Genomic DNA, 17,111 nt, shown 5'->3' with positions numbered 1-17,111 from the left:
CCCTATTTTAAACAACTGCTTATTTGTCATATAGGCTCGATTCAAGATCTGGAATTTACATTCCTTGATCTCTGCATTTGTTGTGAGACTTGGTATTCTTCCCACCAGTATTTTGAGGTCAAGGCCTACCCCCGAGCCCCCTAAGTCTACCCTCCATTTCCTCTCAACTTCCTCTTACTCTTTCCCTGGACAGATCTGCATGAAGGCCTTATGTAACACTGAAACTGTGGCCCGGTCTTCCCCGGCTTTAGCATAAAATTCTTGTACTTTCCTAGTGTGCTCTTGTCCTAGAGCAGTCTGGTCCAGAGACCTTACATAGTGAGTTAATTGTTTGTATGCAAATATATATCCCAGGGGCGGTTGTTCTTCACCAAATAACTGGGCTACTGATTTTAAGCCTCCCGCCTGTCCCATGATATAGGTCAAGAATTACTACTACTACTACTATTTAGCATTTCTATAGCGCTGCAAGGCATACGCAGCGCTGCACAAACATAGAAGAAAGACAGTCCCTGCTCAAAGAGCTTACAATCTAATAGACAAAAAAATAAAGTAAGCAAATCAAGAATTTAATGACTTGTGTTTCCCAAGTCTGGAACGCTCTATTTGTCATTCCTGGTTTGAATTTTGCGTTCCCTGTAATTGGTAGCATTTCTGACACGTCTGCTGATACCTTCCAGTATCCCATATACTCCTTCTATACCATCCACAATGGGCATAGTAGCACACTATTTCTTAGGTTACTGGGGATGGAGGCTATAGGTGCATGTAGCAAGTATCGTAAATGCCATGGGTTTGAAATATTGTTGTTCCAGCGACAACAGGGATTGGTAGCATTTCTGACACGTCTGCTGATACCTTCCAGTATCCCATATACTCCTTCTATACCATCCGCAATGGGCATAGTAGCACACTATTTCTTAGGTTACTGGGGATGGAGGCTATAGGTGCATGTAGCAAGTATCATAAATGCCATGGGTTGAAATATTGTTGTTCCAGCGACAACAGGGTAAAGTTGGTTGTTCCAAATAGCCAATCTCCCAAATGTCTGAGTAAGCATGCCCTATTATAATTCTTAATATCTGGGACTCCCAGGCCCCCCTCCCTCCAAGTTCCTATCAACCGTCGGAAGGGACCCTTTGCCTTTGTCCCTGCCCAAAAAAATTTAGATAAATGACGGTGTAGGCTGCAAATATCTTTATTTAACAATATTATGGGTATCATTTGAATAGCATACAACCAGCGGGGAAATTCTATCATTTTGAATAATTGAATTCGTCCATGTAGGCCCAGTGGCAAATGCTGCCATCCCTTCAAGGTGTCTGATGTATGTTGGATCAATAAGTCCACGTTAGCCCGGTGCAAGGCAGAGGTAGCTTCTTGTTAATTTAAAAAGAAATGTTGAACCATACATTCAGATAGCATGAGGTAAAAAAATATTTTTATTACATTTGTACCCTGCGCTTTCCCACTCATGGCAGGCACAATGTGGCTTACATATTATATACAGGTACTTATTTGTACCTGGGGCAATGGAGGGTTAAGTGACTTGCCCAGAATCACAAGGAGCTGCCTATGCCTGCAGTGGGAATCTAACCCAGTTCCCCAGGACCAAAATCCACCACTCTAACCACTAGGCCACTCCTCCACTCCTCAACCACAGTTGAGGTCACCCAGAATTCATTATTTGTGCATCGTCAAAGTAGTCCTAACTCATTTTACCGCTTGATTTATGTAACAATAACTAGTCCACAGAAGAGCTGTACATTCACGGTCACTGAGAAATATGTCATTGTTCCAATACTTCCCAATCTCTTTGCCTCTCATTCACAACAACTTGAAGGCACACATCATTTATTTAAGTTCTGAAACTGCTCTGCACCAAAAAGTAAATATCTGTAACTTGGTGCTCAAAACTGTGTGGGAAAAAGTTTAAATATTTACTTTGTGGTGTTCTCTACAGACTCCCAGTCTTGTGCTATAAACAATAGACTGTCTGTTCCCCTCTCATAAACAGTGTAAGTAGGTGGCTGTGTGAAGTAAATGGCCCAGTTGGCAACCAGAGCCATGAGCTTCTGGTCAGGTGCCAAGTTTGGCCTTATGGTTTATGGTGACAATGCCTGATTGAGGTCTCAGCTATATTTTATCAACCACTATCATGTAATTTGCTGCTCATTTATGATTTTGTATAGCCTTTATGTATTGCTGATTCTGCTTGTGTGCTATTTATATGTTCAGTTTTGTTGTTTTCCGCCTTCCATCAGGTCTATGTAGTTGCAGTGGAAAGACAGAACCAGAAAGTCCGCCAACACCTACAGCCTTCAAAGAACAGTGTCTCTGTAAAGGAGAGCTCCAGAGATATTGGTTCAACAGCAGATGGGCTTCTAGACCTGGTACAGGCTGATCTTGTGACCCTCAGCAGACTCTGGCTTGCTGCCCTGCAGGATTATGCTCTGCTAACTTTGCCTTCAGAATACATCTCACAGCTCCCAGCTGATGGTGAGGAGGAAATATTTCCCGTCTCCTATGTTTCAGCTTTTCATTAAAGGGAAGGGAAAGAAAGGGGAATGGATTTTTAGATTTTGCTCACGCCTTTTTCAGTTGTAGCTCAAGGCGCATTGCATTAAGATATAGCAGGTATTTTTCGTGTCCCTATAGAACTTACAGTCAGAGTTTGTACCTGAAGCAATGGAGGGTTAAGTGATTTGCCCAAGACCATAAGGAGCCACAGCTTCCCTTTCTCAGCCCACTGCTCTAAACATTAGGCTACTCTTCCAGTTTGATCATGATTATCTTGACACTTCTGCTTTTGTCCGATTTGAACATTTAAATCATGCTTTACTCCATTTGTCTGTCGTCCCAGTGCATCATAGTAATTGAACGCCTTTTATGAATTCATTGAGTAGAAGCAGACAGAAGCAGTCATTCCTGTCACTAGCAACAGTATGAAGGAATCTAAGTATCACATAATTGCCCAGCTTTGCTTTATTTCTTGACAGAGATTTAGGATTTCATGTCTGTGTATACAGCCCTGCACAAAGCAAGAAGTTCCATGAGTACTCTGTCATCTCTGCCTGGCATTCACCTATGCCTCCTGTAACTCCTTTCCGTGACACTCACTTTCCAGCAGATTAAAATGACCATCCTCCCATTCAAATTTCATTGCTCTTAAAATGTTACATTTTTTTCCAAACAGGATATGAGAAAGCTAGCTGTGACAGGAAAACTCTCATGTTTTTATATTTATACTGTATAGTATTTGAGACCTTGCCTGTAATGAGAAAAAAACTGAGCTGCACATGTTTAAAGATGAATCTAAGATTGAAAGCAAGAATTACCAGGTTTAAGAGCAACTTAAACCTGGATGCTGATCATGGGACATTGTTTTGTGTTAATAAAAAACAGTAAAATCTACAAATACTAGTGGAACTTGGGTCCATCGAGCCCAGCATCCTGTCCACGACAGCGGCCAATCCAGGCCAAGGGCACCTGGCAAGCTTCCCAACGTACAAACATTCTATACATGTTATTCCCAGAGACTTTAAAAAGATTATGAAATGAGATCCCACTCTTATTTCCCATTTTGTCAGTTTTGAATTTTTGTTTTTATATTGTAGGTGGTTCTTTCTATACAGCAGAAACATGCGAGAGTGTGAAGCCACACTACTGCAGTGCCTGGGCTCCTATTCTCCACGCCACAGCATTATGGTTAAACAGCACAGGCTTTGTGGTTGTTGATGAGGATGAAAAGGGATCAAATCTCTCCAGACCTGTAACCCCAACCTCGATGGGCCATGAGTCAGGTTCCAGAGCTACAATGAAGTCCCCTGAAGATGTGAATACAGAGAGATTCCACCTTATTTTGGGTCAGTATGAAGGTGAAATTGTCTCGAGTTCCCAGTTCTTATATCTGAATAAACAGCTAACATCTCCAAATAAGAGGCAGTTGTATCACTGTGACAACTTCAATTAAAATAGATATTCTGTAAATCACAATGGAATAATTTTACATAGCTTCTTCTTGTCCATGAACAAGCAAAACTGGGTAGGGCATACAAGTGGGTGACATCATCCAACAGCATTGGGACAGAGCTGCTCTCCCAGAGCACAGCAGTCTCCTCAGCTGTGTAGTTTTGTTCCGTTCTGCTGAATGGAGATATAACAATGCTCTCCTAACAAAATTAATTTTTTGTTATGTTTTTGTTTTTATTAACTTACTAAGTTCTTCAGTGTTTATCATCCCTGTGGGTGCTGCAAGTAACTTCTTCCTGGAATGTTGATTTTTTTTTTATTGTGCCCTCTCTCTGTGCAGTAAATTTCAGCTAAAAGGGCCAACACCTGCTCTGCTGTGGCTGTTGGGGATCCAGTCATGACCTGGAGAACTGTACATTGCTCAAGCCTATTATTTTGATGGGTTATCATCTCTGTCGTCATCAAGACCAATCTTAGTAATGTTCCAAGTCATTACAGAACTGCTTCCTCTCTCACTCTGCTTAAACCACATGTCAGGTGAATACCTCCCACCTGCACAAAGACCTGAGTTGTCTGGACACAGAGAAGCATTACATGGAGTTGTCCTTTTCTTGCTTTACTTCTTTGGAGCAGCTTGTCTTCCGTGAGCTGGTGTGGAGCATCATTAGATGGCTGCTTGTGGACAATCAGCTTTCTCATGCCATGAGCACTCTCTATGTAGTGACCTTGCAGATGGACAGCAGAGCCTTCCATCTCATCTTCACCACACTGCAGGCTTGCAGCCTAGCTCTCACAGGATTGCACATCGGTGGACATTGCACTGAGATTCAGCCCTGTTCTGAATCTTCCCAATTTTCCACTGTGCAACTGCCAGATGAAACTGTTCCTTCCTTCTCTGCGCAACTTCTGCAATTTTGACACTAAAACCATTCTGTGGAATTGTTGCCAGCTTATCCCTTTTTCTAAGACATTGGTGGATTGTTAGGGAAAGAATTCTTCAAGAGTAGAGCTTCCTTCCCAGTTGTGAAATGAATCAGAATTATATAAAAAGTCGTAGGGAGCTTGTTTGTTTTCGGAGGCCTGGGTCATTGTCTTATATATTATGCCTTTCAGTTCAGGCTCACCATTGCTGGATGTTATATGTATGTGTACTATTCCTTGGTGGTGTTTTTCCATTAAGGAAATACTCCTATCTTTAGCTGATGTAATCATAACTTAATATAAGAACTTCTCTTACTAATTAGCCCTTTTGGTTCAAATTGCACCTTCTGTCTTTTCGTGGCCTCTGATGAGTCCCATATTACTGATGGGCCACCTTAAGTTTGATTTTTCTGTTGAAATGTTAATCTCTATCAGCTATAAGCAAACTATCCAGCTTATTTTCGAAAGTGATAGCCAGCCATCTTCCGACAAATCGGGAGATGGCCGGCCATCTCCTAAAACCAGCCAAATCGGTATAATCAAAAGCCGATTTTTGGACACACTCGCCAGCATTCCATCGCGGAGGCAGCTAAACTTCAAGGGGGCGTGTCGGCAGGGTAGTGAAGGCGGGATGTGGGCGTGCTTACGAGATGGCCGGCTTCAGCTGATAATGGAAAAAAGAAAACCGGCGATGACAAGCATTTGGCCGGTTTTACTTGGTCTATTTATTTTCACGACCAAGTCTCAAAAAGATGCCCAAACTGACCAGATGACCACTGGAAGGAATTGGGGATGACCTCCCCACATACTCCTCCAGTGGTTACCAACCCCCTCCCACCCAAAAAAAAACTTTAAAACATTTCCTTCCTAGGAGGGGAAGCCAGTCGGCCAGCTCGTGAAAAAAAAAAAGGATCTTGCTGATCAGTTACGTTATGACTTACTTGTTCAGGAGTGCTGTATTTTGTGATACTGTTTTGAGAAATGTTCAAGAAAGACTTCATACAAATGAAAAAAGTCCCTGCCGTGCATTTTTCCTTGATGGCCGTCACTTCCCTTAATAGCCGTCTTTCTCTCCGAAAGTGCACTTCTCTTAATGGCCGGCTTTCTCCCCAAGCAGGGAAATCAAAACAGTTCTTGCTCACAGTTTTTTTAGTAGTAACAGTGAGATTTGAACTAGCCATCTCTGCATTACAAGAGCCATAATGTAACCACTTGGCCACAGCTCCACTTACTTGGGTGTCTCTCCCTTTTGATTATACCCCTTCAGGTCTCTCTCAGCCAATCACAGTGCGTTTCATCGCCTTGAGATCCTCAGGCATCAGTTGGTCCTGACTACAGATACCTCAACCCAAGGTTGGGGAGTTCTTCTTGACAATCAACATTTGAAGGAAATCTGGTCAAGATATGACACAACACTTCAAATCAACTACTTAGAACTCACAGAATACAGAGCTAAAGCTGAGATATCGGGATACAGAGCTAAAGCTGAGAAAGTGGAAAAGTAGGGTTAGGCAGAGAAGAAAACTCATAGGCACAGATTTCTCCCTCAGGTAGTGGTTTGTTTCATTAAAGGCCTGTTTCATGTAAAGTCTTCTGTACAGAAGCCCCTGTGCCATGGGACCTAAATTCACTGCTTGTTTCACTTATATAGGCTCTGTTGAACCTCTGGACATTGTATCTCTTAAGTTCATAACTTGGAAAGTACTCTTCCTACTAGCAATCACTTCAGCTAAGACAGTAAATGAAGTTGAGGCATTAGTAACATACAAACCCTATATGCAATTTCATTATCACAAGGTTATTCTTTCAACACATGCAAGGTTCTTGTCTAAAGTGGGGTCACCGTTTTATCTGAATAAGGAAATGGCGTGTCTTACTTTCTATCTGAAGCCTCATTCAAGTCCTTGCGAGAAAGCCCTCTATATTATAGAAAACAAATTAGCTGTCACCTGCTACTTAAAATAACTGAATCATTTAAGAAGACAACTCAACTTTTCATCTCATTCAAGCCTAACAGAATTGATAAGCTAGTTGTGAAAAGAACTTTAGCAAACATCTATGTAATTATGCTATGAGCAAGCGATTAGACCTACTGCAGATACAGTGGCCCTCTTAAGTCTTCCTTGTTGAATATGATCTGCTAAGCAGCAATATGATCCTCTCTCCATATCTTCATTGCACATAATTGTTTGGACCAAGGTACAGCACAACCTTTGGTCAAAACGTGCTGGCCAGTCTGTTCCTATTAACTAAAAACTGTTCCAGTTGTTGATGTTGACTGAACTGAAAGCTAAGACACTACAAAACTGAACTGCCATAAGCTTGGGAGTCACCCATTTCTATGCCTGACTCATTCCTACTTGTTGATGGAAAAAGCAGTGTTGCTCATCTATAGCAGATGTTTTTAATTGCAGGATTGATAAGGCATACAATCCCTCCTACCTCCCCAAGTGTTGCTTACATTGAGCTTGGAAAGTAACTGAGGATCTGAAGTGCCACACATGCTCAGAACGTTATGCTAAGTTCTGAGCTCTGGAAGAGCAGTTCATTTCCGGCGCCATTGGATGACATCACCCACGTGTGTGTCTTATCAATACTGCTGTCTACGGGAAAACAACTGTTACAGATAACAACATTGCTTTATTATACAACTGAATACATGCATATAAGTATATGCGCCAAGATCATGTGTTCTTATAAGTTCATTGTGTGTAGGCATTCCTGGAGGCATAGTTTGGGCAGAACACAGGCAGTTTTTCAATATGTGCAGGTATATTATAAAAGATGTAAGTATGTGCACACAATTCACACCTTAGGAGCAATTGTAACTTTGTACATGAAGATGTGTGTGCTACTGTGGCTAGCTCTGGGTACTTACTTTATAAAGTCACAAAGGTGCCTCCATTGCCTTTATAAGATAGGCTTAAAATGGGCACTGTTTTTCCAGTTTTGACATAGATGCTTAACTATAACATTATCTCCAATATTACTTAAAAAAAAAAAGGTTTCCTGGTATTCAGTCACAGTTAGTATAAATAACATTTTTCTTTCTGAATTTTGTTTCATTCTTGAAGCAAAATCAAGGAAATATATAAATTAATACTTTTAAAAAATATATATTGCATAGACTTGAAGGTAAGCTCAAAAATGGATGGTTTGCTGAACTGAAGCTTTCTATGTACCATTTCCAGTATCACACTTACTACTACTACTACTACTACTTATCATTTCTAAAGCACTACTAGATGTACGCAGCGCTGTACATTTGAACATGAAGAGACAGTCCCTGCTCGACAGAGCTTACAATCTAATTAGGACAGACAAACAAGAGATAGGGAATATTAAAGTGAGGATGATAAAATAAGGATTCTGAACAAGTGAATAAGGGTTAGGACTTAAAAGCAGCATCAAAAAGGTGGGCTTTTAGCTTAGATTTGAAGACGGCCAGAGATGGAGCTTGACGTACCGGCTCAGGAAGTCTATTCCAGGCATATGGTGCAGCAAGATAAAAGGAACGGAGTCTGGAGTTAGCAGTGGAGGAGAAGGATGCAGATAAAAGAGATTTACCCAGTGAACGGAGTTCCCGGGGAGGAATGTAGGGAGAGATGAGAGTGGAGAGGTACTGAGGAGCTGCAGAGTGAATGCACTTATAGGTCAATAAGAGGAGTTTGAACTGTATGTGGAAATGGATAGGAAGCCAGTGAAGTGACTTGAGGAGAGGGCTAACATGAGCATAATGACACTGGCGGAATATTAGTCGTGCAGCAGAACTTTGAACAGAAGAACTTTGAACAGATTGAAGAGGAGAGAGATGGCTAAGTGGGAGACCTGTGAGAAGCAAGTTGCAATAGTCTAAGCGCGAGGTGATGAGTGTGGATGAGGGGTTCTGGTAGTGTGCTCAGAAAGGGCGAATTTTAGTGATATTATAGAGAAAGAAATGACAGGTTTTAGCAGTCTGCTGAATATGTGCAGGGAAGGAGAGGGAGGAGTCGAAGATGACCCCAAGGTTACGAGCTGATGAAACAGGAAGGATGAGAGTGTTATCCACAGAAATAGAGAATGGGGGCGGAGGAGAGGTTGGTTTAGGGGGAAAGATAAGAAGCTCAGTCTTGGTCATGTTTAGTTTCAGATGGCGCTGAGACATCCAGGCAGCAGTGTCAGACAGGCAGGCTGATACTTTGGCCTGGATTTCGGCTGAGATTTCTGGTGTGGAGAGGTAGATCTTGGAGTCATCAGCGTAAAGATGATACTGAAAACCATGGGATGAGATCAGAGTACCGAGGGAAAAAGTATAGATGGAGAAAAGAAGAGGTCCCAGGACAGATCCCTGAGGTACACCAACTGACAGTGGGATAGAAGTAGAGGAGGATCCACTAGAGTATACACTAAAGGTATGCTGGAAGAGATAAGAAGAAAACCAGGAAAGAACAGAGCCCTGAAATTCAAGTGAGGACAGCGTATCAAGGAGTAGGCTGTGATCAACAGTGTCAAAAGCAGCAGATAGATCAAGAAAGATGAGGATAGAATAGAGACCTTTGGATCTGGCCAGGAACAGATCATTGGAGACTTTAGCAAGCACTGTTGTAGTTGAATGAAGGGGGCGAAAGCCAGATTGAAGTGGATCAAGAATAGCTTGAAATGAAAGAAAGTCAAGGCAATGGTGGTGAACAGCATGTTCAAGTATCTTGGATAGGAAAAGGAGGAGGGAGATGGGGGCGATAGTTGGAAGGACAGGTAGGGTCCAATGAAGTTTTTTTAAGGAGTGGGGTGACTATGGCATGTTTGAAGGCATCAGGAACAGTCGCAGTGGACAGTGAAAGATTGAGGATATGACAGATAAAAGGGATGACAGTAGGAGAGAGAGTGTTAAGTAGATGGGTGGGAATAGGATCAGAGAAACAGGTAGTTAGTTTTGAGGAGGAAATAAGATGTGTAGTTTCCTCTTCAGTGATTTCAGAAAAGGAGGCAGGGGTTGGAGGGTTGAGAAAATGGACTAAGGGAAGGAGAGGTGGAGGTGACCTGGTTGAGAATTCAAGTTTAATCTTGTGAACCTTATCATGAAAGAACTCAGCCAGAGTCTGGCTACCATCTCTCTGTTATTCCAATTGTGTCCCACTTTTTCTTTACCCACTCCAGTCTTCCATTTCTTTCCCCGTCTCTCCTTGTACCCCCTCTGTCCACTTTCCTTTGTGTCCCATTTGTCATTACTTTTCTTTTTCATCTCATGTGCTCCTCCCAGTTTCTATGCTGCATAAATATTCTTTCCCCGTGATTCCCCTTTGCATCTTCTGACTCTTTCCATTCCCAATGGTTCCTTGCTGCCTTTCCTATTCCTTGTGGCTCCCTGCTCTCTCCTATGGCTTCCCTCCCCTGTAGTGCCTCTACTTTTCTCCCACTCTCTTCCCTGCTCCCTCTTTCTTAAATAGAACAGCTCAATTAATTAATTAATTAATTTACTTATTTGGATTTATTTACCGCCTTTTTTAAGGAATTCACTCAAGGCGGTGTACAGTAAGAATAGATCAAACATGAGCTATAGACAATTACAGCAGTAAAAATATTCAAATAACAGTACAAAGTATATACAAATACAAACTAAATATTTTAACGCTAACCTCGCCTTTTAATATTTTAAAGCTATTCTCACTCTGTCTCTCTCTCTCTCTCTCTCTCTCTCTCTCTCTCTCTCAGTACAGTCCCAATTAATACTCTTCATAGGAGCTGGCTCCTAGCCAGGCCCAAACACTCTGCTGGCAGCTAATGCTACCTCAGGTCCCTTCTGGACACATATCAAATTTATACACTTTAAGAATACTCTGCAATGTTCTCCCCTACCTTGGCAGTCTTCTGTCCATGTATCATTAACTACTGGAGGCTGACTTGACTGCTTACAGTTTCCCACCCCAGTGAAACACTTAGCTCTGGCTACTTCTCTTCCCTGGCACCCTCTCAGATACTGTGACCTCAGTTGACACTCCCTTAGGGACCACTTGACTCAGGACCTCTTCCGAAAACCTCTTTACTCAGGGCCTCTCTGAACTGCTCTCCTTTTAGGGCATTTAACCCCCTCCCTGCCTGCCCCTCTAACTCAGCAGGTTAGCACCACCTGCCCTAAGGTGGTTCAGCTAGCCTCAGTAAAGGGAGTGATCCTTTGGAAACCCAGCCATAAACCATCCACTCCCTCACACACCCTAAATGCACTAAATATCCTGGGAAGTCTCTGAGGTTGCATCAGTTATGGGGAGGGGGATGAATGTAGAAAGGATAAACGTAATAGCAAAAGTACTGCAGTCTATCAAAACTTTTTTCTCTCCAATGATTGTGGCTAGCAGAGGGAGGAAAGAAAGAGTCTATGAATTAACAGTTTTTCTCTTCTCCCTTCCTAGGGGGAATTTAACCTGGCTTCAAAACCCCTTACCACCCCCCCCCCCCCCAGCCATCCACCCAGATTAAAAGTGAAGAACTGAAATGTTACCATTTCAGAGTCCTGTGAGAAGCAAGTTTCATAAGTAAATAAATACTTATGAAGCCTTAAAAACAAAACCATGATAAAAAGCAGCAGTTCATGGCATGGAAGTATAATAGTACACAGATAGATGTGAAACTAGGGTGATAGTTCTTTGAGTTTGCATGGCTATTGGGACCTATAGTCTTACATAAAAACATAGTAGATGATAGCAGAAAAAAAACCTGTATGGTCCATCCAGTCTCCCCAACAAGAGAAACTCATAGTATACTAGTAAAAAAGGCCCGTTTCGGTATGAAATGAAACGGGCGCTAGCAAGGTTATCCCTCTTTCCCTCCCTTGCTCTCTCCCTCTGTCCCCTCCAAGTCCCACGGCCCCCTTTCTTCCCTTCTGATTTCCAGGCCCTCCCTCCCTCTCTCGCCTTCCCTTTGTCCCTCCCCGAGTTCTAGTCCCCCCTCCTCTCTGTCTCACAGACACATCCTTGCGATGCCTCCACCCTGATGATTTACACCCTATATGTGTGTAAATAAAGAAACTGACACCTGTTATAAAAAGAATAATCAAAAAATTTTTATTTTTGTCGACTGCCCCCCGTTGGACAGAAGCATCTGGGGAACGCCCAGATGGAAGCAAAATCTATTTTTATCAATAATACAAAGATATTTATATATATATGCTTAGCAGGAATACAGAGATATATTTGCTCAGCTTTGATATTGCTTTGCTTAAGTCACCTATATGCTGCTCTGTTTATATTCACTTTCTTTCACACTGAACCCAATGTGTACGTCATCAACCCTCTCTCTTTGAAGCTTGTTTTCACATTCATTCCTTATCTACAAATGGCTGCAATCAACATTCCATTCTGTTCCCAGCACAAACTTTCTCTGCTTTCCACCAAGCTGCTCCTCAAGGTCTATGACTTAATTACTCCCTTATTGTTTTCACAAGCCTGTGGACTCATATCTCTTTTGCCTTAATGCTTACATTCCACTGACCATAGGAACTTCATACTATTCAACAGTTTCTCATTATATTTCTGTTCATTATTATTAACAAATCCTCCCTTGAACCTTGTAGAGCAAGGTTCACCAAAAATTTCATGGTTATAGTTTTCATCACTGTTAGACTGGGCATCATCCTATAAATAGGTAACACCTCAGGCCGTCCTGGCAATGACAAACATTTTCTATCAAACCACAGAACTTTCGGGAGTCATCAGTAACCCAGGACAGTTTGGTTCATAGTCACTGGTATCAGGTATTATATTTTGTATCTGAGTTACCATGGTCATTTTCAATTAATCTTGGCATGTTCGTCTCCAGCAACCAAGCAAACAAGGCAAACAACATAATAAGAGTCCTGCAACACATATGAAAACAATACATCCAGTCACAATCCCTCTTAACCATGGACCTAATCCTCCAAACCAATTTTTTATGGTATCCCACCATGACGTGTCCAATATCCCTTCATAATCACTTACTTGAATTCTTGCTAGAGAAAGAATGCGCTGCATTGCATTTTTAACGATTATTGATTTAATGCTAATTGTAAAGCTTGATCATCTCCTGTTAAAGCACTAAAGGAGGTACTGGAAACATCCCTTTTACTTCGTTTCTGACTATTAGAACCATGTGATGTGGCATTTAATGGAATGATCAAATCAAATAAATTTAGTTGAACAAGAGTGCAGAACTTATAACATGATGGAAGATAAGTGTACAGGATATTATCACATAACAAATAATCCCCTAACCGTAAAGACTGTAGAGAAGTTAGGTTATGATATAAAGCATATGTTTGAGAAAAAGGAAAAATAGGATTATTTGGTTCCTTAACTGAAGAACAAGCAGTAGGTACAGCAGTAATAGCTTGCATGGAAGAGGCATTAAATTGACATAATGAAAAGAAGAAAGTCAAATTTGTGAGAGTAAGGTTAGTAGAGGTCACATAAGAGGTTGTCAGTGTCCGGTGACAAGTTGTTTTGTTAGCACAGGCTATAGATGTTGCAGTCTGATTTATGACATAGGATCCCTGTAACACAGTCCAATTCCGGGATTGTATGTCATAAGTATAATTACATAAAACATTAGGTATCTTACCCTGAAGTGAACTAGAATTTATCAGACACCAATAGTTTAGTGCAGGAATAGTATGAGCAAACAAAGAAGGCAGGCGTTGAGTAGTAACATTGCTCCAATATTGCCTGTGCTCATGACCCAGACCCAAATAGCAGGTACCATTACTGAAACAGTTATGAATACCTTGCAACTTAATCATAGTATAAGGGTGAACATGTGCTGGAATGGTAGTTACAGAAGTGACAAGTGGAGTGCAAACAATACAGTTAGTCAGATTAAGAGTCTTTGAGGCATGTTGAATTCTCTCAGCATATGTATTGAGTCCATAAGTAAGTCCTACCAGCAGACAGATTACAAAAACCTTCATAATTCTTTTGCACTGATGATGTTGTTAATCAATGCCTTCTGGGGGTACAATGGTGGTTTCTATTTGCTCAGGTGGTCCTGGATCAGGAGCCTTGCGTAAATCAGATAGATGTATCCAGGTAGTATGGTCTGACAATTTTGCTGCTGTGCGAGTTAAATCAGTGATAGTAAATGGTCCCACATAAACTGGATCCTTCCAGGTTTTGTGAGTGAAGTTTTTTCTTAAGACCTGCTGTCCTATGGAAAAGGAAAGAGAGAGATCATCACCTCTGTCCCAATGAGACTGTTTCTGAGTTGGAATAGCTAAAGACTGAACCAGTTCCATAACAGGTTGCAATTGCTGCCAGTAGACTTGAGGCGTATGCAACGGGGTAACAACAGGCGTTCTCATATGTCTGCCTGTTTGTAATTGAAAAGGTGAAATTTTTAATTTACTCAGTGGCGAGCTACGTATAGACATGAGAGCCACTGGAAGTAGATCATACCAATTGTACTTATTATGTGGAGCCACAGACTCCAAGTCATGCAACAATGTTCTCAATTTAGTTTTCAGTATACCATTGTATCGTTCCACCAGACCATTAGAGGTCGGGCTATATACTGACACCTTGCGGTGAGTAATATTCAAGATAGTCTGCAATTCCTGCATAAGTACATTATTAAAATGTGAACCATTATCTGAAACAGTTTTATGTGGACAACCATGTGCTGGCATGATATGTCGAATTAAAGATTGTACAACCACATGAGCTGTCTCCTTAGTACAGGGAAATGCTTCCACCCATCTTGAAAAAGCATCGACCCATAAAAGGATATAGCGTTTACCTTGGATGGGGTGAATCATATCAGTAAAGTCAATATGCCATTCAATACCTGGTCCTGTTGGGGTAGGCAAACATCCTGTGGGTATGGCTGGACCTCTACAGGGAATGGTCACAGCACAAGAAAGACATGTTTTAACAATAGATTCAGCCAATTCTCTAAGATTGGGGTTCCAATACAGTAAAGATAAAGAATCTACCAAAGCTGAAATAGAATCATGGTGCTCACTATGTATTGCAGTAAGTTTAGTAATGGCTTCAGCTGTGGACAAACAAACTTTTCCAGAAGGATGTATCCAGCCAGTAGAAGTAGAGATACACCCTGTATTTTTCCAGATTGCTTGCTCCAATGGTGTGGGGGGTAAAATAGTCTGAGCAGTACTTTTACCAGTGCGTGTAACAACCATGCATAAGGGAATAGCCTGAGAACTAACAACTTCCGTAGCCGCTGTATCAGCAAGCTGATTACCACGGGCTTCAAAACTGTTAGCTCCTGTATGTGCAGGGACCCAAATAAACGCTGTCTTAACCCCTACAGCCTCACGAGCCTGAAGTAAATCAAAAAGCAATTCCCAATAACGGAGGTGCTGTAAAGTTTTACCATTAGATGTAATAAAACCTCTACGTTGCCATTTCAGGAGATGGTACTGCAATGAGCTAATAACATAAGAACTGTCAGAATATATTGTAGCTGACGTTTGTCGCGGCGTGTGTTGTATGGCGGTTATAACTGCTAGTAATTCTGCATGCTGTGCTGTGTGCTGAGGTGGACACAGTAGTTGGTGTTTCTGTATTATTTTTAAATCAGTGTTGACTTGTAATGCTGCAAGTGCAGAAATACCTTCATGGCTGGCACCATCTGTGAACCATATAAATCCTCCCTCCGCCGGGGCAAACTGTAAAGTTAGCCACGGTGGCTTAGAATCGGGATGAATTAACAGTACTGAGGGGGGAAACAACAATGCTAATTGTTTTGACTGTTGCTCTGTAATTGGTTTTGTAGTAATATCTTGACCTAATAAAATAGCCTGATATTTTCCATACCTGGTACTAGTAAGTGCGGCCTGACTAGCAGACATCATATGATGAACTGAATGTTGGGTGTGAAGAATGATAGATGAATGTGGCATAATAGATCTCCATTTGGAAATTGCAGCACAAACCGCAACTAAATGTTTGGAAAAGGGAGGAAAACCCCTTTCAACTGCTGAGAAAGTCCCTGACAAAAAGCAGACTGGGAAAGTCAGATCATTTTCTTGATTGATAAAAGCAGCCCAAGTATTTGTATGGTCAGTAACCCAGACATGCACGGGCTGAGATGGATCAACAGTGGATAAGGGATCACAAGCAGAAATGGTTGCAATGATGGAGGATAACAGAGATTGGTGTTCAGGGGTAAGAACAATTGGGGTATGTGAGCAGGAACCAGCAGGTACTTGGAGATAAGAATAAAGAGGCATAATTTGTGCTGAATAATTTGGTATCCAATGTCTGCAATAGTTTAGTAAACCAAGAATGGATCTTAGGGATTTGAGACAAGTGGGCATTGTGACAGCCTGTACATTAGTTAACAATTCTTTGTCTAACATGTGTCTGTCTTTACCAATTTGTTGACCGAGGAAAGTAACTACTGGAGAGGCTAGCTGACATTTAGATCTGTTGCACTTATACCCGAGAGAATACAGTAAAAGAAAAAGATCAAGTGTATATTTGATACACAATTATCGAGTTGGCGCAGATAATAAAATATCATCAACATAGACAAACAGGGAAACATTTGAAGGTAAAAGTGAAATGAAGTCAGTGAGATCAGACATGAGCTGTTTTGAAAAGACAGTAGGGCTATCAGTAAAACCTTGAGGCATACGCGTCCAGCGGTATGCTTGGTTTCACGAGAATCCTCATGTAAAGGGATAGAAAAAATGTGTAGTCAGCGAAGTTTGATAAGGTGGGGGCAGCTTATGGCTGTCCTCGTTTGCCTGCATGCGTGCGGTTTCACGTGCTTGTGTATCTATTTTCATTTTATCAGAGTGAAACAAATCTGCTGTTACCATAAAGAGATTAAGGACATGCAGATGTTTCTGAAGGGATTTACCCTTTTTGTGCTGTTGAATGTACTTTTGAACTGACAATATTTGGGGACGAGCAAAAGATCCCGTGCCTGGCCATGCCAGGAATGGGTCTTTAGTTGCATATCCTGCCCATTTCTCACAAACATTTTGAATAACGGGAGCTTCAAAGGGAAAAGTATCTTTAACATGCACAAGAGGTGAACAATTCTTTCGGCTATCTACATACAAAACATAAGGAGTGATAGATGTTTCTCCCTGACCCTCTGCAGCGGGTTTAAAGGAAGGTTCGTTCTTAGACTGAAAAGGTCTCATGATATAATAACAGACAATGCCTAAGCTAGCAAAATACACAGCAAACAATAATATAAATAATGAAAGATACAAGAATAAAAATAAAGAAGCAATTTTT

At 41.4% G+C, this 17,111-nt stretch overlaps 1 protein-coding gene across 1 annotated transcript in view; it reads left to right on the top strand.

The window, feature by feature from the left end:
• The window catches only part of HEATR5A (HEAT repeat containing 5A), a 275,460-nt gene that overhangs the window by 221,931 nt on the left and 36,418 nt on the right, over window positions 1–17,111 (top strand). The window contains exons 28-29 of the mRNA XM_030215480.1: window positions 2,265–2,499; window positions 3,618–3,866. Of these exons, the coding sequence (XP_030071340.1) occupies window positions 2,265–2,499; window positions 3,618–3,866 (484 nt within the window). The remainder of the gene's footprint in view (window positions 1–2,264; window positions 2,500–3,617; window positions 3,867–17,111) is intronic.

This window comes from Microcaecilia unicolor, chromosome 9, assembly GCF_901765095.1.
Source record: "Microcaecilia unicolor chromosome 9, aMicUni1.1, whole genome shotgun sequence".
NCBI classification, from domain to species: Eukaryota; Metazoa; Chordata; class Amphibia; order Gymnophiona; family Siphonopidae; genus Microcaecilia; species Microcaecilia unicolor.
Note: the sequence above shows the minus strand (reverse complement) of the source record. Positions and strands in the feature narration are given on the sequence as shown.